Raw genomic sequence first — 23,999 nt, 5'->3', positions numbered from 1 at the left:
TCACATGGCCAGCCTGATACCTTTAGGTGGAGTCAGGTTGCCCCCAGCATCGCCGTGCCCCTGTCAACAGGGCACAGATGGAGTGACACATGGTACCACCTCGCTTTCTTGGAGTTCAGCATGCATTCCTTGGAACCCACACCTGGCCTGAAGCCTGTGACGTTTCCTTGTAAATATGCCTTAGATGGGATGGATATTCCCATCCTGCCTCGCTGGATATGGAGTCATTTAAAAAGGGGTTTTTAAAAGCCCTTTAAAATCAAGGTCTTAAAAGGCCACAAAGAGGCAGTATTGTTATCCAGAGTGAGAGGGGGTGGGGCAGGAGGGAAGCCCCTAGACAAGGGACCCCAACACCTTTCTGGGTGGCAGGCAGGTTAAAACTGCTGTGAGAATTAAGAGGCATTTTTGTCCAGAGGAAAAGGAAAAGCTAGAAACTAGCATGTTAGCTAGATAGGATAATTGAGATGCATTTGTCTGTGAGACGAGAAAATACTGAGTATCTTGATAGTGACAAGGTAGAACTTGACCATTTGGGCCACGTTTTACTCTCAGCTAAATTTGTGCTGAAACTTTGTCATCCTTGGGCACAAATTTGATACAAAGCTGTGTTCTCTATGAGTTTCTTCCTCCAAAACATTGGCTTGTCCGTCACTTCTTGTTCATGATTTCCTTGACAGCCCTGTCCTCATGCCTTCTCTCCTCCGGGTGGGACCTGGTTCTGGGTACCCAGAGACCAGCAGCCTGTGCCCAGAGGTATGCGGGGCACAGGGCTTGTGCTCGCTGGTAGTCTCTCGGGGGTATTCCTCTGGTGACCCAATAGGGCAGGGCTGGCCCAGAGGCTGCCAGGCTCACCTGCTAGAGAGTGGACCCTGGAGGCCTGGCTCCACGCTGCACAGCCTGAACGCTGAGCATGTGTCCGTCTGGCCCGGCCAGAAGGGGCCCCGTGGGGCCTGTGAGGGCCGTGGCCTGTCTTGTGCGACGCAGCATGGGCTTCGCTTGAGCTGCCCTCTCCAGCGTCCGGCCCCACACGCAGTCCTGGCCTCTGCCCTGTCGGGAGCTTAAAAGTGAATGAGACCTTTTGGCTTCCAGTGGTATTAACACATGGTTCTCATGCTTTTCTCTGTGTGTGTGTGTGTGTGTGTGTTTGTGTCTTGCTTGTTTTCTTTTTCCAGATGACTAAGTCGGTTACTAACCCGGAGGAGTTGGGAGGACTGGCTTCACAAATGACCAGTGACTATGGGCACCTGGCTCTCCAGGGCCAGATGGCAGCAGCCACGGCGGAGCCAGAGGAGGTCTGCCACCTTAAGGGCCCTATTTTAAGAAGCAAACACACACTGGTACCCACTTCTGGGGGTTTCTTTGTAGCTTAGCTTCCCTCTAGAAGACCCCAGCCCAGTAGCCAGAGCCAGGTTTAGTTCCAGCCGCCACACAGCACAGGTCCCGCCCCGGTGGCCCCAGGCTGTGCTCAGAGTTCACTGCCCTCTCTGGGGCAGACTGGCCGAGAGCTGGGGTCCTCTGGGGTGTGGGCTTCAGACCGAAGGACTCTGTTTACAGTGTTCTGCCAGGTCCCCTGTCTCCCAGCCCATCACCTGCTGCCTCTCCTAGCATGCCTGAGCCTGGGGCTGCCATCTTCTTCTCACTTCCTACTCCCGTCAGCACAGCCCCCCTCCATGATTTTTATGTCTTCCAAAGGTTTGCAGATGTGTTAGAAGAAAAAAGTATGGGGTTTAGCAGCCGCTCTCTTAAGAAAGGACTGCTGTCATGAAACAGGGTCTGGCAGAGTCTGAATATTCATGGTGGCTCTCTAAGAACCGGGCCAGATCCCTGCCCCTAATCCTTTTGGCAGACACCTGTTTACTGCCTACCTGCCTAAACTAGCTTTCCAGAGTGGCCAACGTAGACGTGGCCTCAGAACGCCTGCACCCTTAAGAGTCTTACGGCAACAAAAGCTTGGTTCCAAAGGCCACTTTCTAAGAGCTCCCCTGTCTGACACCTCTGAGAAATGGGACAGTCACCGGGAAGCATGCAGGATGGGCACAGCCCTGGCGTGCCTGCAGCCCTGCACCTGCGTCAGTGTGAACACACAGGGGTCCAGGGCTTGAGGAACTGCATGACTTCTTAGAGAAAGAAAGCTCAGTTTGCAATAAAGAGTAATGGATTGCAGGGACACTGGGAAGATAGAGGTAACTGTATTCTGTGAAATTCAGCAAGCCATTTATTGAGCACAAACCCTGTTTAAGATATTCCTAAGTGAGCTGGGCTGGCAAGGCAAAAGGTTGTACCTGGTCTTCTCTTCTCCTCGCAGTGACAGTCACTGTCCCGAGCGACTCAGTGCTGCTGTTTCTCCTGGGAGTCAGGTCTAAATATGTCATAACAGAGACTCCCAGAAATACTGCAGAAACGAAGACCAAAAACAAATCACTGATGTGTGTTATAACAATGCATGTACAGGAATATCATATATATGTACTTGTGTACATATATATCTAGCATGGGATTACTTAAGTTTCTAACAGTGTCTGCATTTTGAGATTTCCGAATAATTGAATATTTAGACCGCAGCATGAATAATTCTATTTGTAATGAGTATGTTAAGTCGCAACCAAGAAAGAACAGTTATCAGACACCCACGTCACCATTCTGTTGATTCTTTACACGGGCCCATCCCTTTTTAAAAAGCAGACTCACTGTTTTAGTAAGATCATCTAAACTTATAATTCATTTGACTAGCATGTGATTCTGAATTTCATAAACGAGTGTAAGGGAACTTACGTTACAGTAAGGAAAAGTTTGGTTGGACAAAAGAAGTGTTTGGCATTGAGGGGGATGAAAAACAAGACTGGTTGCAAGGGGAGTTTAGATTTCTGAAACCTTTAAAAATGGAATCTACTACCATCTGCCTTGGTTAGTTTAAGTGGTGACCTGCCTCAGTTACTGGGGACCCTTTCCACAGCTGAGTTCTCATGAGCCACCCACCCCATATGTGAAATAGGCAGATTTCCTTCTTGCAGCGCAGACCATTGAAGCAAAATATAAAATAATGCCAGAGCAGCCAGGAGAGAAAATATATTGCTAAAAGCACAACAGCAGGTTACTTTGGTTATTGGCCCTGCATTTATAGCCGCTGACGTTTTCACGACGGTTTTCCCTCTTCACCGTTACATCTTGGGATGTATTTTACATTCCAGACACGAGAGCAGTGTGACCTGGAGCGAAAAGGGGCAGAGAGAATATTAAATTACCAGTGGCTTGCTAAGGAAAATTCTTGGTGTGTATTTGCCAGACTGATAGTTGGGGGAAAACCGAGAAGCCTAGGAGATCCCTAAAGCAACATAGTTTTTAATTCCAAGATTGTGGAATTATTTGTGTACCTAAGAGGGCTCCACATCAGAGCGTGTGAAAACATTTACATCCAGGGCAAATGACAAACCGCTCCCTTCGCTGCAGTCCTGCAGTCGGCTGCCTGGAGTCAGCGCTTTGGTCTTTTCCAGAATGTGGCAATTACAGGAAAAGTCACAGCTCTGTCCTTGAACATCAAGCAGGAGCTTTGTCTGCTTATTTTTCCATGGAAAATTCAAACCATTGTTAACATCGCCTGAAAACGTCTTTCTTCAGAAAAGTTAAAACCCTCCAGCAGCTTTGCAGTGTAAGATTAGTTTCCCCTTAGAAAAAATAAAAAGAAGAAAAAGAAGAAAGAACTTGAGGTCCTGTGAGCCGCAACTCCAAAATGTAAATCCCGGGGAAAAGATTTAGTGACTGCAGCTTTGTCTCTGAGGAAAATTTGTAGTAGCCACTTGTAACACTGCATGCCTTAAAAGCTGGCAGGATCATTTGTTAAGCGTTGTGGTGAGAACCACAGCCCCTTGCCTCCAAATGAGATGGATGTCTGCTCTAGAATTTTCTAAAACTTTCCACTCCCAGGCACCCTTTCTGGAGGAGGGAAAGTGATGCCCAGGTCGGGCTCTTTGTTTTCTCCTTCCATATTTTCTAACTTCAGATAAGTCCGTTATTACCTTTTGAACGTTCATACGCCATCCCAGGCAAATTATGTTTGACCTGGTTTCACATGTAATTGCTTTTAAGGCCTGAGAAAAATCGGTACATTTTGTTTAGTTTTAGGCGGTAAGGAAAGACGATCAGTATTTCTTACACCCCTCTCCAGCTGAAATCAGATCCCAAACTTCATAAAGACCAGGCTTTTAATTTCCCTCAGGGCACAGAACCAGGAGACGATTTTCTCCATTTTACTTTTCTTTGGGCAAGAAGGGAATTGATGGTTTTTCTTGAGGCTCATGGAATGTTTTACTGAAGTTGCCAATTTAAAACCTCAAGTTTTATGTCTTTGAGCAACATTCCTTTATAATAAACACTGGTAGTTAGTTGGATCACCCTGTGGGCTGGTCATATTTACGGAGAAGTTTAGTGTTGCTTTGAGAAGCTTAGCATTCTTAAATCCCTTATCTGTTTGAATACAGTCTTGAAAATGCATTCCCTTTCTAGGATGTTCTCCGGTTGAACAGAACGTTCTATGAAATGGCTGGTAGACTATGTTGATTCTATTGTCTTCTTTCATTTAAGTGCCCTAGCTATCCCATGTTGCCCTACAAAATAATAATAAAGAGTTATTATTTATCAAGTCCTCACCCCATGTTAGATGCTGTGTTGGGTGCTGTCCTGTTTCCCTTCACAACTGCAGTATGTGAGACAAGAATCATTTGTTCTTCCCCATTTCACAGATAAGCAAACTGAGGCTCAGGGAGCTTAAATTGCACAATAACACACAACTATAGTCATTAGTATTTTAGACACTTTATGTAACTTTTTGGAATAAGTGAATGTTTTAAGTGAGTGAGTAAGTTAACAAGGAAATATGTGGAACAGCCAGAATCCAAACTCAAGTTCACTGAGTATCACCATCCTGGCTCTTTCGCCAGCACGAGTCTGTCTCTTTTTCCAACAATAAGCATTCATGTGGCACTTCCAGCTTTTCCAGATGTTTTCACCTATACCTGTTCATTTGGCCGTCCCCTCAGCCCTGGGGAAGTGGGTGGGGCAGGTTCTGTCCTATGTGGTGGGGAAAGGAACAAAGGCCATGAAGGTTAATGGGCTAACCCAGAGAGTCCAGTGGCCAGGAAAGGGCAGAGCTGGAAGCAAGGTCCCTGGTGCATTCTACTGCCCACATGGGCGAAAGGTCGAGAGTGGGGCTGGGACAGGACTGGGATCCCGAGATCCCGTTCTTCCTCTTACATTAGCCTTCCTAGCCCATGAAAAGCAAGTGAAGCCTATCTCAACTTGTCCTTGGTAACAATCACATCCCTGCTGCATATTGTCCAAGTAGGGTTGTGTGGCCAAGCCTCTAGGGGGCCTCCAGGTACCTAGAAGACAGTTGTGTGACCTGGCACAGACCCACCTGTCGGGGCAAAGCCCTGGGTTGAATGAGAACGCCAAGGGCCTTTGCAGCTGTTGCCTTGCTTAGTCTCATCTCTTTGCGTTCTGGTGCTGGTCTTCCTTGTAGCTTCCTAGCTGGAATTTCATTCCTGACGCCCACTGGGCCAGCTCCACCGTTGATCACTTACAGGCTCCCTTGCTACATGCCTCATGTCGCCTCCAAGAAAGGGGCTGAGCAGCAGGGCATTGGGCGTGTTTTATAGCATAGCCTTTGGGGTGCAGGGTGGTGCTATTAAGGGAGCACAGAGCATTGTTGAAGGTGTATCCCACCCTCAGTCATGTCTTCCGCTAGGTTTCAGGTTTGCGACAGCTCAGATGCAGGGCCCTTCTCCCTCCCACCCCAGGGGGATTTAGGAGGCACGTGCTTGCTCCAGTGCCCTGCGTTCTGCACACGGAAGGCTGAGGCTTGACGTTGTGCAGGAGGAGCATGCAGAAAACGCTGTTGGAGATCCTCAGCCTTTTCTAGGACGATGATTTTGCACCATGTTCTTCAGAACCCTGACCCACAGAGGAGCTTTGGAGGTTCTGCATATTTGCTTCGAGTCTCACTTTTTAAACTTAACTACTTTTAAAACTGTTAGGAAAAAACCAGCCCCATCCCTGCCCTTACTCTCAACCTTTCGCTCATGTGGGCAACAGAAAAAAATATTTGCGTGTGGTCCAGGCCGAAAGGGAACCATTGGGGGGCCTGCACTCTGCCTTAGGCCGCTGGGTGGTTTTCTGCAGATCTCAGGCTGATGCTGCATCCGCCCTGCCTGTAGTGGTCAAGAACTGGGAGAAAACTCCTGTTTTCTTTATTTATGCACATAGCAGGATTTTCTCAACACTATGCAACCAAAGCAAAAGACAGAAATGACTTGTTGGCTGAGGCTGTAACTGACCTTCATAACCTCGTCTTTAAAACTCTGGTTCATTCGGTCTCATTGTTAACTTTTTATTGAGCCAAGGATATAAATTTCAACTCAAAGGAAGAACATACTAATAACACATTATTTCTATCTATTTTACATGTTGAGATCCACAAGAGATTTTATTTGGGGTAGGGAGGAAGTGTCCTACTGAGTAGAAAAAATCAAAGCAGTTAGGAAAACACTCATCTACTGGCTAGAGCACTGTGCTCAGGATTAAAGACCTGGATTCTCATCTAGCTTTGCTAGGGCCCAGCTGTGTGATCTTGGGCAAATCACATTATTTCTCTGGGCCTCAGTCTGTTCATCTGTAAAATGGGGAGATTGAATTGGTAAGGTCTTTTTTACTTTAAAATTCTATTAATGTTTCTCCCTCCATTTCCTCTATACCTAACTTTTCCAGCAGCACTTTATTATTTAGAGATCTGTGGTTATCATTGACTTCAGGGCCCTTGAGTACTTAGGATTAAAGTATGTGGATCTAGAAAGCTTCAAAGGCCAAGTTGAGGTTAAAATGTTAATGGAGCATCTCCCTGTGTTAGCTTGACCTTGTTTTTAAGCCAACAAACATGTCCGGCAAACAGGTATATTTAAACAGCATTACAGCTGTGTGTGCTGAATTAGGGTGCTTTTCTCGCCTCCTCAGTGGCAGCCTTATTGCTGCACCAGTCCAGACTTGTTTGCAGAGCTGCCCTGTTGAACAATTCAGGGGTGCTGTTCATGTTTTCTATGTGACAGCTCTGCCTATGAGGCTTCTACAGCACCCGATGGACAATGCAAAAGACACCCACCCAAAAGAGCAGAAGCTCAAGTTTCTGGATCACGAGAATATTACTCTAAATGGACTTAAAATTTCTTTGGGCGTTAAGGGGTTAAGAGGAAGAAACTTCTTGTCTCGAAAGTAGCATTTCAATAATAGAAGAAAGAACATTGGCAGCTCCCCCTTCATTCTCCAAAGTCACCCTTCCTTACACTCTAACAAGACGGTATCAGAAGGTAGCAAGCAAGTGGCCAAAATCTCCCAGATTTTATTCACAAGACCTGAGATCTTTTAGTAAATATTCTTGATAGATGCTAGAAAGATAAGCTGTAGCTTCTAGCTATTGTAGATTCTTGAAAATAACACTCATGCTTAAAAGTTTTGTTTTAGTTGTTTACCTGGGCTGAAGGAGAGATTATTTATGGCATCTGTATTGATTAGAACAAAATGAAAATTGATGTGAAACAGGGTCAGAGGAATGCAAACTTTGGCGGGGGAGGGGGTATTACACCTTAAAGGAGACAGCTGGCGGCTTACCCATAGCGGAGCTCACTGGGCTTCTCTTACACCAAGTACCTTGTGTAAGCACACAACCCAGGGGGCATGAAAAGAAGGTGTGCCTGCTGAGCTTTTAGCTCTAAAAATGAACCTTTTTAAGGGAAGGAAGCCTGGGCTCAGTGTGGTCACTGCCCAGGTGGTGCAGCTGAGGAAGGGGGTGTTCTAGTTGGTAAACATCAGTTTTGCAAGAATCTGAATACAGTTAATACTACAACTACATTTCGAACTTCTGATTACCCTCCAGGGCTGTTACGAGGAATAAATGAAATTAAATGCATTACCTGCTTGGAAAAGACCTTAACACACAGTTGGGCTCAATAAATGCTTGTTGAATGAATAACAGAATTGTCCCACAGAGTCGAGTTCATCTAATCAATATTCTTATCTGGTGGCTTGAGAGGCAGATAAGCTGTAAACCAGAAAAGGTAGCAAAAACCAGGAAAGCGGGGTGCTAGGACCTGAGATACAGGCTTGCTCAATGGGGACTGTGGGCATTTTATAGCCTCTAAAAAGGGAAGCAAAATCAACCGAATTCCATACTTCACCAAACACAGATTCCTAATAGGAGTGGAATTTTCCTAGCCGGGCCCCCGTAGGACACAGGAGAAATTTTCCACGTAGTGAGACCTCGATGGCAGGGTCCGTCACGCTTCTCCTCCCCCATCCCGGGCTTCCTCTGCAGATCGGCTTCCAGATTCGCACCCGCGTGCAGGACCTGGGCCACGGCTGTATCTTCCTGGTGCAGAAGGCGGGGGCCCTCCAGGTGTGCCCCACGGACAGCTACACCAAGAGGGAGCTGATTGAGTGCGCCCGCGCCGTCACGGAGAAGGTAAGGAGCAGCCCTCGGGTCACCCGCGCGGGCTCTCAGTGCCTGCTGCGATCCGGGACAAAGCGGGAGACTCTGCCGAAGCTAATCCCGCCGACTCAGCTGTCTCATCTCGAGACCCAGGCTCTCCCAGGGGTGGGTGTATCCAGGAGCCACACACAGACACTGAGAATGTGAGGGTGTGAGTGGCCCGTCCCACGAAGGTCAGGCCCTGGCGTCCCCACCCTCGAAGGGCTCTCCTGGGGACAGACCGTGTCAAAACCCCCGTCAGCAGCCAGGAGCCTCTCCCTGCAGCCCCTTTGACACTTCCTGAGCCCTGGTCTTCCCAAGGTGCTCAGGGCTGAGTCAGGACTGGAAATCCCTTTCATGCGACCTCCAACCTTCGTGCTTAACAGATGGGACAGTAGTGCGGGGGAGGGTTGGGGGGCTTCCGCAGTTACCTGCACCTCTGGGGAGGAGCAGGAGCTCGCACCGGGCTTTCTGACTAAAGGCATTTATCTGTAGAGAGAGTCCCATCGTGTAGTGAACAAGGCTCTAAGATCTTAGCTAAGTTACTTCACCTTTTCACCACTCGATGAGATAACAATATAGAATACCTGCCTCGTGGGATTGCGGAGAAAACTGCTTGGCACTGCGTCGGATACATAGTTAAATGTTTAATACGTACTAGCTACCGTTTTCTATAAGACTCTCTTTTCCTCCAAAACTTTTGTTTTTAGAGGAAAGAGTTTTGGAGTTTCCTCTAAAATTCTGTTTTCCCAGGCAGTTTCCCTGGTTCACCGTTCTACCCTGAACTCCCTTCATCCCCAGGCTGCTCCCTGCTCCTCCCCAGCTCGCAAATGCAAATCTGCTTTGCTTGGGTCTCTGAGTCCTTTTCCAGGTCAGCTCTTCTGTAGGCTGCTGGAGGCACAGGGTGAAGCTCCCATGCTTCGCTGGCTCTTCCCTCTCCCTTCACTTGGTATTTAGCACACAGAGCTCTGTGCTGTTGATAAACTTGGCAACAAGACTCGAGGGGTGGGCAGGGGGCCCTGAGCTGGAAGCTTCTGCCACAGAGGCTGCTCTGTCCGTGGCCCCTCACCAAGGCCACGCCGCGGCCTGGCCTTCTCCCACAGCCCACAGGGCTGTCTGGCCTCCCCAGAGTAAGGAAATAAATCTCTTGGTTGAGGAAGGCATTTTCCCTCCCTTCAAAGCCCCTGCTTGTTACTGAAGTGACTCTTGCCAAGTTCCCCCATAGAGGACCTTGTAGCAGAAGGGAGGAGAGGGTCTAAGCTGCCTAGTATTTGCAAGTGTGGCCAGACAGCACCATCTCCCTGAGCTGGCCTCGGCCTCGCTGCCTCACACAGAAGTAGCCCCCTGATTTAGGACACCTGGAGAAGGACCACAGCAGGGAGGTGGCTGGTTCTCAGCAACTAGCCTCTTTGGCCACTTCTTGCTGTGTCCCAGCTCTCCTGACCTCCTCGCCTCCCGTCTCTGCCCAGCGTGCCTCGTGTCTTTCTCGCATGCCCTGTGCATGTGTACAGCGCACTACCCCACCCCACCATGAGCTCCTGGATAGTCTGCCTTGTGTCCTCAGCCCCTGCTGACTAGTAAGTGCTCAGTGGACACCTGCTGACTTGCCCACTTTTCCAGAGGGGCAGACACTGTTTCCAGACTCTTTCCTTTCACCCTGGCTAAAGAATGTCTTACAACCCCCATCCCCCACAGACCTCCAGTTATGGTTGTCTTGGGCTCTGTCACCCATGCTCTGAGAGTTCCTTCCAGAAACTAGATACTTCATTCCCAGGCCAGCTGTGTGCCAGTCTGACTCATCTTTTCCTGGTGGGGCCTAGTAGCATTTAAAGGAGGGTCAGGAAGTGAGGAAGAGAAATAGTTCCTTGCACGCTGGCCTTGGAACATGGCGGGTGCTCAGGAAACAGTCCCTGTGCCCCTCCTGTCAGGGCCACGTCCACAGCCTTTGCTGAGATCTGAGCGGCACGGAAGACAGAGTGTCTCACACCGAGCCTCTTACTGGTGCTGTAACTCCCCTGCCCTGGTCGGCGTGTTTTAGGCAATACACATACAGAACATTTTCAGACTCTTCTTTGGGTCACCCGTAGTCAGGGATGGCGGGTGTGTGCACACAGATTAATACGGGGGCTCCTGGCCTCAAAGAGCCTCCAGCCACTAGCCTAACACATACCGTTTCTAACATTCATGCAGTGGGCCATCCTGAGGGCAGGGACAGAATCCTGGGAGGCAGAGCTGTCTCTAAAAGAGGAGAGTCAGGGGAGTTGTCCTGGGGCCTTTGAGCTGCCTCTTGCAGGGTGAGCAGGTTGGTGGCTAGAGAACAGAGGGAGGGGGCATCGGAGGTGGGGTGCAGACCCAGAGTGCAGAGGTGGGTGTGTTTGGGGAGATCAAGAGCCGGCTGGTATGGTTAGGAAGGGAGCTCAGCGCCTCTCCAAAGCCAGGGGAGACTTGTAAGCAAGGGTGTGACATGGTCGGGCGTGTGGCAGAGTCTCTAGGAAAGTGTCTCTAGGAGCAGTGGGGGTGTACCGGGGGGGATGAGGTGGGGAGGTAGCAGCACAGGGTTTCCGACACGGAAGGCACCAGAGTGAACTCCTTGGCCGACTCACTGGACCCTCCGGTCACTGGAATTATCGTTCGGCGGTGGATGATGGCTCCCCGGAGAGTTGCAGGTGGAGAGAGAGGGCACACACGCAGATGCCTTCTGGACTCGGCCCCTCTGAGCTCCACCCTGGAGAATTGCTGATCACGAGGCAGCCAAGTGAAGGCGATGAGTGTTAGCAGTGGGCTGTTTCTACTGCAAATCTAATAACGGGGGATGGAATGGTCACACCTTCCACAGGAGCCTAACCCTTTATCCCTCTTTGCGGTTTCAGAAACATAATAGTAATTAAATAAATAGTAGCATCTGCCCTCTACTGAGCATGTACTACATGCCAAATGCCTCAAAGATATTTTACATACATTTTTTTCCTATTTAATCCTCCCAACAACCCTGACAGGCAAGAAGTAATAGCCCATTTTAAAGATAAGGAAACAGAGGTTTAGAGGGGTGAAGCAGCTTGCAGGTCAAGTGGCCTGAAAATGGCAAAGCTGATATTCAGACCAAGGCTGTTGACACCAACGGTGTGTGCTGTTAACCCCGAAGCTTCATTGACTCTCAAGAGCGAGAATTCGGCGTTTTCAGAGAGAGTACGCTTTGGGGTCACCTTTTCTCCATGTCCTGCCTTCCCCTCACATTCCCTTTCTGCCTACAGGTGTCTTTGGTGCTCTCGGCTCTCCAGGCTGGGAATAAGGGGACCCAGGCATGCATCACGGCTGCCACCGCCGTGTCTGGGATCATCGCCGACCTGGACACCACTATCATGTTTGCGACGGCCGGGACGCTGAACGCCGAGAACAGCGAAACCTTCGCAGACCACAGGTATATGAGGCCGGGGTGGGCGTGGGGGTTCAGGCTGGCCTGCCCCTGAAACTCACACTCAACTTTGGAGGCACTGCCCGGGAGCCAGAAATGTGGTTATCTGTTTTGATTTCAACAGGATGCTCAAGTGGGGAAAGGGAACCACGTAATCAAAACAAGCCCCTTTTGCCAACTGTAAACACGGAGTTGTGTTTGTGCTGTGCCTTTGGCAGCCCTAAAGCCAGCCCGCTCCAGCAGAGGACGGCTTTTTGATCTTTCACTTTCCGAGCCAGAGAGCTGTTCCTCTGACTGCTTTCCGACCCCAGCAGGAATGGGAGTGGCAGAGGCAGGCGTGTTTGGATTTTACCGTGTTTGGAGGAGTGGGGCTCAAAGCCTGCTCTCTCTGCCCCAGGCTTCACTGAAACCATAGGCTCTCAGCCCGCGCTCAGAAGGCCAGTGCCGGAGACTCCCCATTTGCTGCTGGGGACCCCCAAATCCTCGCCATGGGTCCAGCACTTTTCTCTCTGTCTTCAGTCGGCAGTCTGGGTTGAGGAGGAGATTCCCGGGGTTCTCTTGCCCCTTCCAGAGCCCAGCCCCTTGGGCTCTGGTCCTTGGACAAGGTGCCGCAACCCCTGTGTCCTCACAGCTCACTGTAGCTGTGAAGTGTTTTAAGGGATAGGGAAGCCACAGGAAAGAAGCTGACCTGTCATTTGACTGCAGGCAGGGGGCAGGCGCTAAGCTGCAGGGCCTGACTCTTTCATGGACGTTTTCATACCCATGGACTGTGTGCACACTGGTTGGCCCAATTTCGCGTCCATGGAAGGTGAGAGCCCCTGGTGGAGAGCACCTCCTCTCTTCTTCAAAGCCCCCTGTGAGGGATTGCTTTCCTTCCTAACTGCAAGTAATCAGGTTTTGCCCTTTGTCTCGCCCCCTTTCTCAGGGAGAACATTCTGAAGACAGCCAAGGCCTTGGTGGAAGACACGAAGCTGCTCGTGTCCGGGGCTGCGTCCACTCCAGACAAGCTGGCCCAGGCGGCCCAGTCCTCAGCAGCCACCATCACCCAGCTCGCCGAGGTGGTCAAGCTGGGAGCAGCCAGCCTGGGCTCCAACGACCCCGAGACCCAGGTACGGGCAGGGCCTGGGGATGCTCCTCCTCGTCTTCCTATCAGTGCTATACGCTGGGCCTCAGAAGAGCCTGAGGCAGGGCAGGAGCTCTCAAAGTCAGCGATTCACACAAGTCAGTGTGTCTAGTGTGAGGACGGGTAGGAAGCAGGTATCCAGGTGAGATGGTGGCACAGACTGTGGGGATGAACACAAGCCGACAGACAGGAGGGGAATCTAGAAGGAAGCCCGGCCAGGCCTGGTGAAGGACTGAAGGACATGGGCCAGGGGAGCTGATAGGGGAGGAGTCTAGGAGGGTTCCACCTGTAGCCGTGGGTGGCGCTACCTGAAGGGAGGGTGGGGGTAGGTAGGGAGAGGAAGGCGGGTCAGTCTGGGGCACGTTGAATGGGACGTGCCAGAGACAAACAGGTAGAACTCATGAGTGGGCCTGAGCCTGCTTGGGCACAGGGCTGCGGGTTCAGGGACTGTTACCGTGAAGCTGGCAACAGCAGCCACAGGAGAGGAAAAACATGGGGTGAGAGGAGACCGGGGTCAGGGCAGAGCCCTGAGGAGTCCAGCATCTACAACATGGACCATGTCGCACAGCAAATCCCGAAGCAGACTGAGAAGCCGCAGCAGCTGGTAGGAAAAGCCAGGGCACGGTAGGAGGGAGTGTTCCAAGCCATCAGACACGGCGAGTGTCGAGAAGGATGAAAGTCTGGGAACGGCCATTGGCCCTGGTGCCGTCGAGGCAGGACAGCAGCCAGATGAGGGTGGAGAGAGATGAACTCTGCCCGTGTAGATGGCCCATGTGAGAGGTTTGTCTCTGCAGGGGTGGGAGAGAAAATCAAGCGTAGGGAAGGGCTCTGTGTCCCTGTGACCTCTGCTTCGGATTTAGTGACTTCAGTGAAATTACCTGCCTTGCCTCTCCCCCCAGCCCAGACCATGGCTCCTCAAGGACGGTCACCACGGTTTACTCACCTTTGAAACCTGCACGCCCAGCACGGCCCTGGCACATAGCGGATACACAACAAATGTGTTCAGCTGTCAGTGAACTGACAGCCAACCAGGGTCATCAATGAACAGATCCTGCCCGTTCCCAGAGTGCAAAACTTAACCCTCAGTTCTGTCCATTCCCGGCACCACCAAATGGTAGAAACTTCAGTTTACTGCTTAAACCATACTCAGCAACCTAGTCCGTTTGGACAAAACGAGATAGAAACCCCCTACCATTTGGTGCCGAGGCAAGTGGCAGTGACCGTGCTGGTTAACCTGAGGCCGCCAGCTCTGTTCCCTGGTGGCCTGCCCCTGACGTCCACCGGCGGAGCAGAGCTCCATGAGGAAACATTCCTCACGTTACTGTTGTATCCCTTCTGCTGGATTTCTTTCCAATAACATCAGAGTTCAGACTGGCCGCCTTTTGGAATTCTAAGCATTCCCAGAAATCCCTGCCTGCGGGGGTTGTTTTTACCCCCGTGGAGGAAGGAAACGCTTGAAAACGCATCCCGGAGTTGGAACCACGTATCAGAAGCACGCTCTCCCGGCCCTGCTCAACTTTATGAGGAGTGACTTGGCCAGGGGGGATGTAAATCTTTTCACACAGAGAATTACATTGAATTGCTATCGAATCTTTTTTTTCTGTAAAAAAAATGTTTATGGTAATTTTCATCATGCACAAAAGTAGAGAAAATCGTAAAATGAACTCCTGCATTCCCGCCACTCGGCTTCAGTGATTGTCACCATTTGCCTTTCTTTTCCATTCTACCTCTTCCCCCAACTTTTATTTTTTAATATTATTTTATAATGAATGGTAAGAACATTTTAACATGGGATCTCCCTTCTTAACACATTAAGTATGCAGTACAGTATTGTAAACTGTAGACACAGTGTTGTGCAGCAGATCTCTAGAACTTACTCGTCTTATGTGACAAACTTTATACTCACTGATTAGTAGTCCCCGGTTTCCTTCTCCCCCATCTCTGGCAGCCACCATCCTGCTCTGCTGCTGTGAGTTTGATGATTTCAGATATATAAGTGCAATCGGGCAGTATTTGTCCTTCTGCGACTGGCTTATTTCACTAACCATAGTGTCCTCAAGCCTTATTCATATTGTCACAAATGGCAAGATGACCTTCTTTTTTAGAAGGAAATCAATAGTCCATTGGATATGTACATGCAGCAAGTGACATCCCGCTGTGTGTATTTACCGCATTTCCTTTGCCCGTTCATCCCGCGGTGGGCGTCTCAATGATTTCCACATTGCTGCTGCTGTGAACACGGCGGTGCTCAGATCTCGAGATCCTGATTTCAGTTCTTTTGAATAAATAACTGGATCACGTGGTAGTTCTATTTGCAGTTTTTTTTAGGAACCTCCGTACTGTTTGCCGTAGTGACTGCACCATTTTCCATTCCTGCTAATGGTGCGAGGGCTTCGGTTTCTCCATATCCTCGCCAGCATTTGCCTTTTTTTGATAATGGCCCTGCTCACAGGTGTGAGGTGATGTGTCACTGTGGTTTTGATTTGCATTTCCCTGGTGATTAGTGACATTGAGTTTCTTTGCATATACCTGTTGGCCATTTGTATGTCGTCTTTGGAGAAATGTCTCTTCAGGTCCTTTGACCATGTTTTCATTGGGTTAATTTTTTTTTTTTTTTTTTTTTTGCTATTGCTGTAAGATTTTAACTCCCAAATTGTCTGGATATCCTGAAGCACCAGCTTCTCATGAAATCTTAATAATAAAAACATCCCCTCGGGAAAATGTCCCAGCTCGCTCATCATGGGTTGTCAAGTGACGAGATGGGACAGCGTTTCTGGATGTTGTGGATGCTGGAGGCAGATCTTTGCTTCCTGTGCCTCCGTGTCTTCTTGCTACCCCCTTCCGCTCTGTGATCTCGGGAATCAGCCAAGGTCTGTACGCGTCACGCCTTCCTCACGAGCACCATCACAGCCCCAACCTACCCTGTGGATGCGGAGGGCTGGCTGCAGCTCCCTGTGCCCTGCGGGTGAGGGGCACAGGTGGGAAGGCAGGGCGTGGGAGAGGACAGGAGCCTGGACAACCACAGCGGTGCGGCACTTGCCACTGTTTGGGGGTCTAGGGTCCCTCATACATTTCCACGCCTGTAATCCCAGATTATGCTCACAGCAGTGTGGTGATATAGATAGGGCTGACATTGCTCATGCCACTGTAGGTAGGAGCCGGAGCCATAGAGTATAATGCAGAGTGGAGGTTACATGGCCCTTTGGATCACGGTGACCAGAGTTTGAATCCCAACTCTGCCACTCCAGGTTCTGGGAGTTTGGACATAAGGATTTTGCAGTTTCCACTTGGAAAGGCAGCGGTGAGAATTAAATGAGATGATGTGTGGAGGAGAGTGCTTGCCTTGGCACCTGGAACATTGCCCTCGATAAAGGGACATTGTTGTTCTTATAGAAGTAGCTGTTGTTATTGGGGCTAGTGAACTGAGAACACTTAAATGCAGTGCCCAGTGTCTTGTAATTCCTGTCGACGACTGGCACTTCTGATTCCAAGTCCAGCACGCTAAAAGACGGTCTGTGGTCTTGGTGAAATCAGAAAAACAAACGTGGATGATGCATCGCATCCAGGTTTATGTGGGCCACACACCTGTGCGTTCATTCCACAGGTATTTACTGAGCACCTGCTGTGTGCCAGGGCCTGTTCTGAATGTGAAGTAAAATAGGAGTCCAGGCCAAGCCTCCTGGAGCTTGCATCCAAGTTGGGGGAGAAAACAGACGAGTAAAAGTGAATAATGAGAAAGTAATTCCACATACTGATAAGTGCTGTAGATAAATGAGCAATCTCGCCGGGCGCAGTGGCTCACGCCTGTAATCCTAACTCTCTGGGAGGCCGAGGCGGGCGGATTGTTTGAGCTCAGGAGTTCGAAACCAGCCTGAGCAAGAGCGAGACCCCGTCTCTACTAAAATTAGAAAGAAATTAATTGGACAACTAAAAATATATAGAAAAAAAAAAGCCGGGCATGGTGGCACGTGCCTGTAGTCCCGGCTACTCGGGAGACTGAGGCAGGAGGATCGCTTGAGCCCAGGAGTTTGAGGTTGCTGTGAGCTAGGATGATGCCACGGCACTCTAGCCCGGGCAACACAGTGAGACTCTGTCTCAACAAAAAAAAAAAAATAAATAAATAAATGAGCAATCTCGCAGAGTTTCCGTATTTGTGGGGTGAGTCTATAGCTCAGGGGGGATCAAGAAAGGTCTCTGTGGACAAGACATATGAGCTTGCAGGTAGAGAGGATGGCAAGAGCTAAGGGCCTGAACAGCAATAGTTGAGATTTCACATGAGGAAGATAGACCCATGTACCTGTAGTGTACTCGGTAAGGCAGAGAAACTCGCAGGCCGGGGGTAAGGTTGGGGTTTTGTTGTCAGTGTTTGGGACGTTAGCTCACGGGTGAGGGGCGTGGCCTCTCAGGTGTCTGCTTAGCCGCCCTCATCCATCTGCAGCACCTTGTCCACCGAGTGGCCAGTTAGGAGATTTTAAACATGCTGTACATCTCCGTCTGGCCCAGCACCAGCCTCCCCTGCGCAGCTTTTGAAAGTTCAGACCCCTGCTTCAGAATCTCCAAGGGTGGCTTCCCAAGAGGTTCTGCCATGCAGCAGGCTCTAGAGCTGCCGATACAGAGACTTTCTTGTCCCCAGTGCCCCAGCCTGCCCTCGGGCTATGCGCCTTGCGTGAGGTCAGCAGGTGACTGCTCGGTACCTGCTCACCTGGGCTGCATGCTCTCTTTCAGGTGGTGTTGATCAACGCCATCAAAGACGTGGCCAAGGCCCTTTCTGATCTCATTGGTGCTACCAAGGGAGCTGCCAGCAAGCCGGCTGACGACCCCTCCATGTACCAGCTCAAGGGGGCTGCCAAGGTAGGGCAGGGCTCCAGCTGTGGATGAGCAGGCTCAGGAGTGCTGGGGGGAAGCGCACATACAGGACACCGGGGGAACATGCACCCATGCTCCTTTCTCATTTAAAGCAAAGCAAAGAAGTGTCTTTGCTGATGGCATTCCACCCAGAGCTAAAGGAGTAGGGACTGGACAGTGAACTATCTATTTTCTCTCTTCCTATGCAGGTGATGGTGACCAATGTCACCTCCCTCCTCAAGACAGTAAAGGCAGTGGAAGATGAGGCCACCCGGGGCACCAGGGCACTTGAGGCCACGATCGAATACATAAAGCAAGAGCTCACGGTAAGGAGCCGTTGCCACCTCCCTCAGGCACTAACAGCTGACCCCAGCTCGGGCTCTGACACTTTCTGCACAGTGAGGTTTTACTTAGAACACCTGAACTAAGGAGGCCCACTCAACTGTCTGCCGGTAGCTTTGTATCGAAAACCCCTGTGTCACTGAGTTTAGCTGGATCGATTTGTAATACTAATCAAGGAATTAATTGAAATTATCACTAGGACTATTCATGTTTAATTCCACTAAAATTACAGTATGAAATCAAAACCTTACAAAAGGTTCCTGGCAAAAGGGAAGGTCGCTATGACTGTTGACATTCGCTCTGAGTTTAGATCATATGTACGGTGTGTAGCCGCTCTTGATTCACGTCGCTATTGGCAACAGCTCATACTGCTGCCTGCACATGTGTGGAATTCGAAGTCTGAGGTTTGTTGTCGGAAAAGCGTGGATGCCTGTACCTGAGACACTTCCCTTTAAGATCCAGCTTCCTTCTGTTCGAGTCATAGGTCTGAGAGAAATTGACCCTGTTCTTTTCTGCCTTGTCCCAGCGCTGTGGAGTGAGGACATCCTGCAGTTACTGTGACACGGGTGTGAGCTCCTGTTCTTGGGAACCCCGGATGGTTGAGGATTGACTCATCCCAATCGCTACAGATAGAAATATGCTGAAAATGAGTGGTTTCACACTGAGATTTTCTTTTCATAGGAGGTCTGTTCACATATCCAACTTTCTGCAGGGAGGGGTCCCTGCGCTTGCTGCCAGCGTCCTGTACCTTGAAAGGGCCACCTCCGAGGGCAACCTGAGGGCCAGCACCAGAAACAAAACAGTAGAGCACTTGCACTGGGCTCTGGGGACAGCACCTTGGGTTCTCTTGTCATGTCTCCAATGCATCCGGCCTTGGTGGTCATGTGCTTGGTTCCTGCTGTAAAGGAGAAACTAGAAAAATGCAGAAGCAAGTCAAAAACCGGTGGTGCCCTTATAGCAGCGCTGCCTGGCACTGCCGGGCTGCACAGGCTGGGTGTTTCCTGCCAGGGGTCCGCACCCGGGTTCTGACCCGCATGGACAGGCCTGATGGTGGCCATGGAAGAAATCTGAAATTCGAAGCTATCCTGGGATATTATAGAAACACTGTTATTCTAAGTGTACCAGTGTGATTTAAAATTCCCCCAGATTGTGGGTTTCCATGGAGTGCGTACCACGAGGGCCTTGTTAGCGTGGACTTGACATGTGGCCTCAGTTCCACCGTAGCATTCAGGGGTGGAGCTGGGATTGAAGGTCCTGGGCTGTTTAATCACAGCTGCCCCTTTGCAGGGACGGTGATGTTTGGCACTGGGCGGCATCCTGTGGGGACACTGACTAGGTCCTCCCTCCTGCCTCCGGGAAGGCTTCCCTGCTGGAATGTGGTTGCCTGGATGGGGTCCTCACGCGCAGGGACAGATGCACTTCAGCACACAGCCAGGGCGCCAGCCACTCTCATTAGACCTACAAGACAGATGGACTAGAAGCAGAAACAGCTGACTTGACTGACAGGTGGAACTTGAAAGTGAGGTATTGATTCACCATGGTTAATTTATTTCAGCTTCTCTGAAGAGGGGGGCGTTATTAAATAATTCACAGTGTCACTGTGGCGCACTCGACCCGAGCACCTCTGCACAATTATGCAGTTATGTTTGTAAGGCAGGCTAAGAATAGAAGGAACGGATGCTTCATTTCACCGCACACCCCTTAAAGAGAGAGAGGTGAGTCCAGAGTGATACATCCAGGTCAGTCCTGCCTGGAAACCGGCACTGGGACTGCAGAATTTCTGGAAACTGCCAAAGCACCAGCAGGTATAGAAGAAGAGAACTAGGCGGCCACACACGGCCTTCCCCAGGGTGGGCCGCGTATAAATATTGAGTCAGTTTGCACAGACCAGTCAGTTAATGCTGTAGACACCGTCACCGTGTTGTTCCCGTGAATGCCGAGTGGAGGTGCGAGAGGTTTGTCCGTGCTAGGATCTTGAAAGCAAGAATGCTATTACTGTGCTCAAATTAAATTTCTAATTTCCTGCCATTTGACATTTTCCTCCAGTTGCTGGCTTGGTTTTCAGACATTGAGCTACAGCCCGGTTGGAGAAGAATAAATTATTTTTGTCTTTTCCTTTCTGATTTTTTCCACCTCTCTGTTTCTGACTCCTAGGTGTTTCAGTCAAAAGAGGTACCTGAAAAGACATCGTCACCTGAAGAATCGATCCGGATGACGAAAGGCATCACCATGGCAACAGCCAAAGCCGTGGCGGCTGGGAATTCGTGTAGACAGGAGGACGTGATTGCCACTGCCAATCTGAGCCGCAAAGCCGTGTCAGATATGTTGACAGCTTGCAAGGTAAAGGCCTTGGCGTTGTTCTGGACGGATAGGTAGTTCCCTGTCGTGATTGAGGGGTCTGCAGTCTGGAGATGCATAGGACGGAGTGGTGTGATACCTTCAACTCTGTCATAAAATGCACACTGAGGACAGCAGAAGCATCAGCCTGTGAGAAACGACTCTCCAAGGCAGCTTTGTGTTTCTGAGTGGGGATGGAGTTGGCCCTGCTGGCCCAAATCTCTGCCTTCTTTTCAAATCTTCCTGAACAGGCAGGAAGCCTTCTTACAGAGTGTGTGGCGGGGGCCACTCTGAGAGTAGTAAGCAGGGACTGCAGCACTTTGTTCCAGGTCCTCCCTCTTCCACCCGGACCCCTCTCCTGCCTCCATAAGTCACTTGTGCACTAGGAGAGGTGTTGCCATCACTGGTGAGAAAGTGAGTTAGAGAAAGACAGGACTTGGGGAACCACCTTTTTGCCGCCTGTGTCAGGCGTCTTGGAGAAACTCTTCTCCTCCTTGGGCGGATCATGACAGCAGCTGCCCCGAGCCCACGCTTGGTGAGGGAGCCAGGGAGACCTGAACCCTACAACCTTTGCTTGCTTTCCATCTGTCGAGAAAGTGACCCATAAGCGCCCCCACATTGCCTAGCATCCCACTGAGCACCCCCGACCATCACCCTTCTAGCACTGCCTTGCCCCAGGGACTCTGGCTTCCATGCGGGGTTGGTGGCGAGTGAGGGTGGGGATGCGCCACACAAGTCGAAGACCAGCTTTTCCAGCTCAGGGCCCGAGGGAGCAGAGCCGCTCTCTGTGGTGAAGTGAGTTCTGCTGGAGCTGCTGCTGCAAGGTCCTACTCTTGCGGCTTCTTGCGGCTCCTCAGAAGGGGTCGGATGATCTGAAGGGAGCCGGGTAAGGCGGGGGCACTGGAGGAACCTGTGTGCGAGGCCTGGCCAGGGAGCTAGCACCATGTTTGGGGGAGGGAGAGGGAGGGCTGGAAAGACAAGGGTGGGCAAAGGCGGGGCCACTTCCGTGAAGGACAGAGGCTGCTAGGTCAGGGAGTTGGGACTCCCTCCTAAGGCCGCAAGTGTGTGCCATTTTGATATGCGAGCTCAATAGAATCTGCCCATCAGAAGTGACAACTTCCGAGGGGGTTACAGTCTCCATCAGAGAGTAGCGTATACTTGGCAAGATATGGCCCGAATGCACACAGGGCACCTCATAGATTTGGAAGGGCCATCGTGTACTGTCACTTGATCCCAGGTGAGAAGGGCAAAAAGGATTCTTCCAGTTTGTCAGGTGATGGAATGGGTTCAGGGAGATAAAGTGGCCTGACCAAGGTCACACAGCTATTTACCATCAGAATCAGAATGAAAACCAGCTCTTGTGACTCCACGGCCAGCCTGTGTCTCTGCCTGGGCCTCCCAGCCCTAATGCTCAAGGTTGCTGTGGTGGATGAGTGACAGACACCTTTGTCCCCATGTTGCAGACATCAAAAGGGGAAGCTGAACAGAAGAAAGACCATGATTAAAGGGAATGCAGCTCAGATTCTTAAGTCTCTTTTAAGACAGGCCCCAGTTTTCAGGGGACAAGGCCAGCCAGACAAGTGTAGGTGCTGTTTGCCCATCCTCGGCTCCTCCGTTATTCTGCCCTGGGTCAGACCATCTTGGCTGTGCAGGACAAAACAGCAGCCAGAGCTTTGAAGCCTGTATGTTGGCTGCACCCTCCAAAACCAGACTCGACAGCAAGTGTCACTGCTGTGAGCCCTGAGACTCCTGTTAGGTTGGGACTTATCTATCAGACTTAACTGATACTTACATTTACCTTGGTCTCCTGTATTCCTCACCCCTTTGCAAAAGGAAATGAGACAGCCAGCCAGAAATGGTGTTCATGCAGTACGACATATACAGAAAAGCAGAGGTGTTGGGTGGTAGGGTCAAGAAGGAAGCCTTACGTGCCAGCAGAAGGGCCAAGTTGCCCTGTTTGGGCGCTGCCTTTGGGCTGAGCACGGTAAACATGGAGGTAAATTACGTACCAGCTCATCTCACAATGGGAACATTACACCCATTCCTTAAGCAGAGAGAAAGACGCCCCTAAACCCTAAATTGATTCTCATGTGTATTTCTTTCTGGGTTTACTTTCATGTGCATGTGTTTATGTTAGATACAGTTTTATATCTACTATTATAATTAATGTTCTGTTCCTATTTCTGTGTTGCCATGAGTCAATTAGCACTGACTTTTTAATGACTACAAAATACCCTGTTAACGAATGTTCTCTTTCCCCTATTATCAGAGGTTTAGGTTGTCTGCATTTTTTTTTTTTTTTTTTTTGAGACAGAGTCTCACTCTGTTGCCCGAGCTAGAGTGAGTGCTGTGGCATCAGCCTAGCTCACAGCAACCTCAGACTCCTGGGCTCAAGCGATCCTCCTGCCTCAGCCTCCCAAATAGCTGGGACTACAGGCACGTGCCACCATGCCCGGCTAATTTTTCTCTATATATTTTTAGTTGTCCAATTAATTTGTTTCTAATTTTAGTAGAGATGGGGCCTCGCTCTTGCTCAGGCTGGTCTCGAACTCAGCTCAAACAATCCGCCCGCCTCGGCCTCCCAGAGTGCTAGGATTACAGGGGTGAGCCACCGCGCCCGGCCCTGTCTGCATTTTTTTTAATCACAAACTTTACTGCAATAAACATCTTTGGATAGAGCTGTTTTTCCTGTGCCTTGAATTGTTGCCTTAGGCAAGACTCTCAGAAGTAGAATCAGTGGGTCTAATGTATGAGATTTTAAGTATTGCCAGATTGCTCTCCTGGGGGGTTCCACCAAGTTACAGGGCTTCCGGTAGTGGGCAGGAACACCTCAGCTTCACCTTTCCCACAAGCCCATGTGAGAGCCTTGCACAGAACCTACTGGAAGTGCTGTTGACTGTGTCTTCCACGGTGGCGTCTCGTCAAGCAGACACGGGGCTCTGTGCTCACGGTTGGAGGCACAGGGGTACAGGGGTGAACAAAAAGTGGTAGTGGTTAACAGCATGGCTCTAGGTCCCTGCCTCTGAGCCCGTTAGTCCTCAGAGGAGTAAAACTGGGTCTATAAATGACATGCTGGCCACCAGGACTAGCCCTGCTCCTTCCAGGGGAGGGGAGGTCAGGGGAGAGCAGGTGTCCACATGCAGGTGTCCCACCAGCGCCTCCTGTTCCTAGGGAGGAGAAAAGTGGAAGAAACAGGGAGGCTGGTCAGCATTCGCCTTGGGATAAAGCCTTGACCGTTTATTCCAGTGTGTGATTTGTATTTGTCCTGATTTGTGATTTATGTGTCCTGAGTTTTCTATTTTGTGTATTTCTGTAAGCTCCTCAAGTTCTTTCCAGAGTGAAGCTATGAAAGAAAGAATGGGTAGCCTTGCCATTTTTGGCAAATAAAAACTAGAGTGTCCTATACTTGTGCTAAAAAATTTTTTCATTGT

At 50.2% G+C, this 23,999-nt stretch overlaps 1 protein-coding gene across 1 annotated transcript in view; it reads left to right on the top strand.

Annotated features, from left to right (window-relative positions):
- The window catches only part of TLN2 (talin 2), a 176,561-nt gene that overhangs the window by 122,368 nt on the left and 30,194 nt on the right, over window positions 1-23,999 (top strand). Inside the window, exons 42-48 of the mRNA XM_012645035.1 lie at window positions 1,173-1,292; window positions 8,357-8,503; window positions 11,761-11,927; window positions 12,847-13,030; window positions 17,770-17,895; window positions 18,099-18,215; window positions 20,386-20,571. Coding sequence (XP_012500489.1) covers window positions 1,173-1,292; window positions 8,357-8,503; window positions 11,761-11,927; window positions 12,847-13,030; window positions 17,770-17,895; window positions 18,099-18,215; window positions 20,386-20,571 — 1,047 coding nt within the window. The remainder of the gene's footprint in view (window positions 1-1,172; window positions 1,293-8,356; window positions 8,504-11,760; window positions 11,928-12,846; window positions 13,031-17,769; window positions 17,896-18,098; window positions 18,216-20,385; window positions 20,572-23,999) is intronic.

Source organism: Propithecus coquereli, unplaced genomic scaffold (assembly GCF_000956105.1).
Source record: "Propithecus coquereli isolate 6110/MARCELLA unplaced genomic scaffold, Pcoq_1.0 Scaffold224, whole genome shotgun sequence".
NCBI lineage: Eukaryota > Metazoa > Chordata > Mammalia > Primates > Indriidae > Propithecus > Propithecus coquereli.
This window is presented reverse-complemented; position numbering and strand designations above follow the sequence as displayed.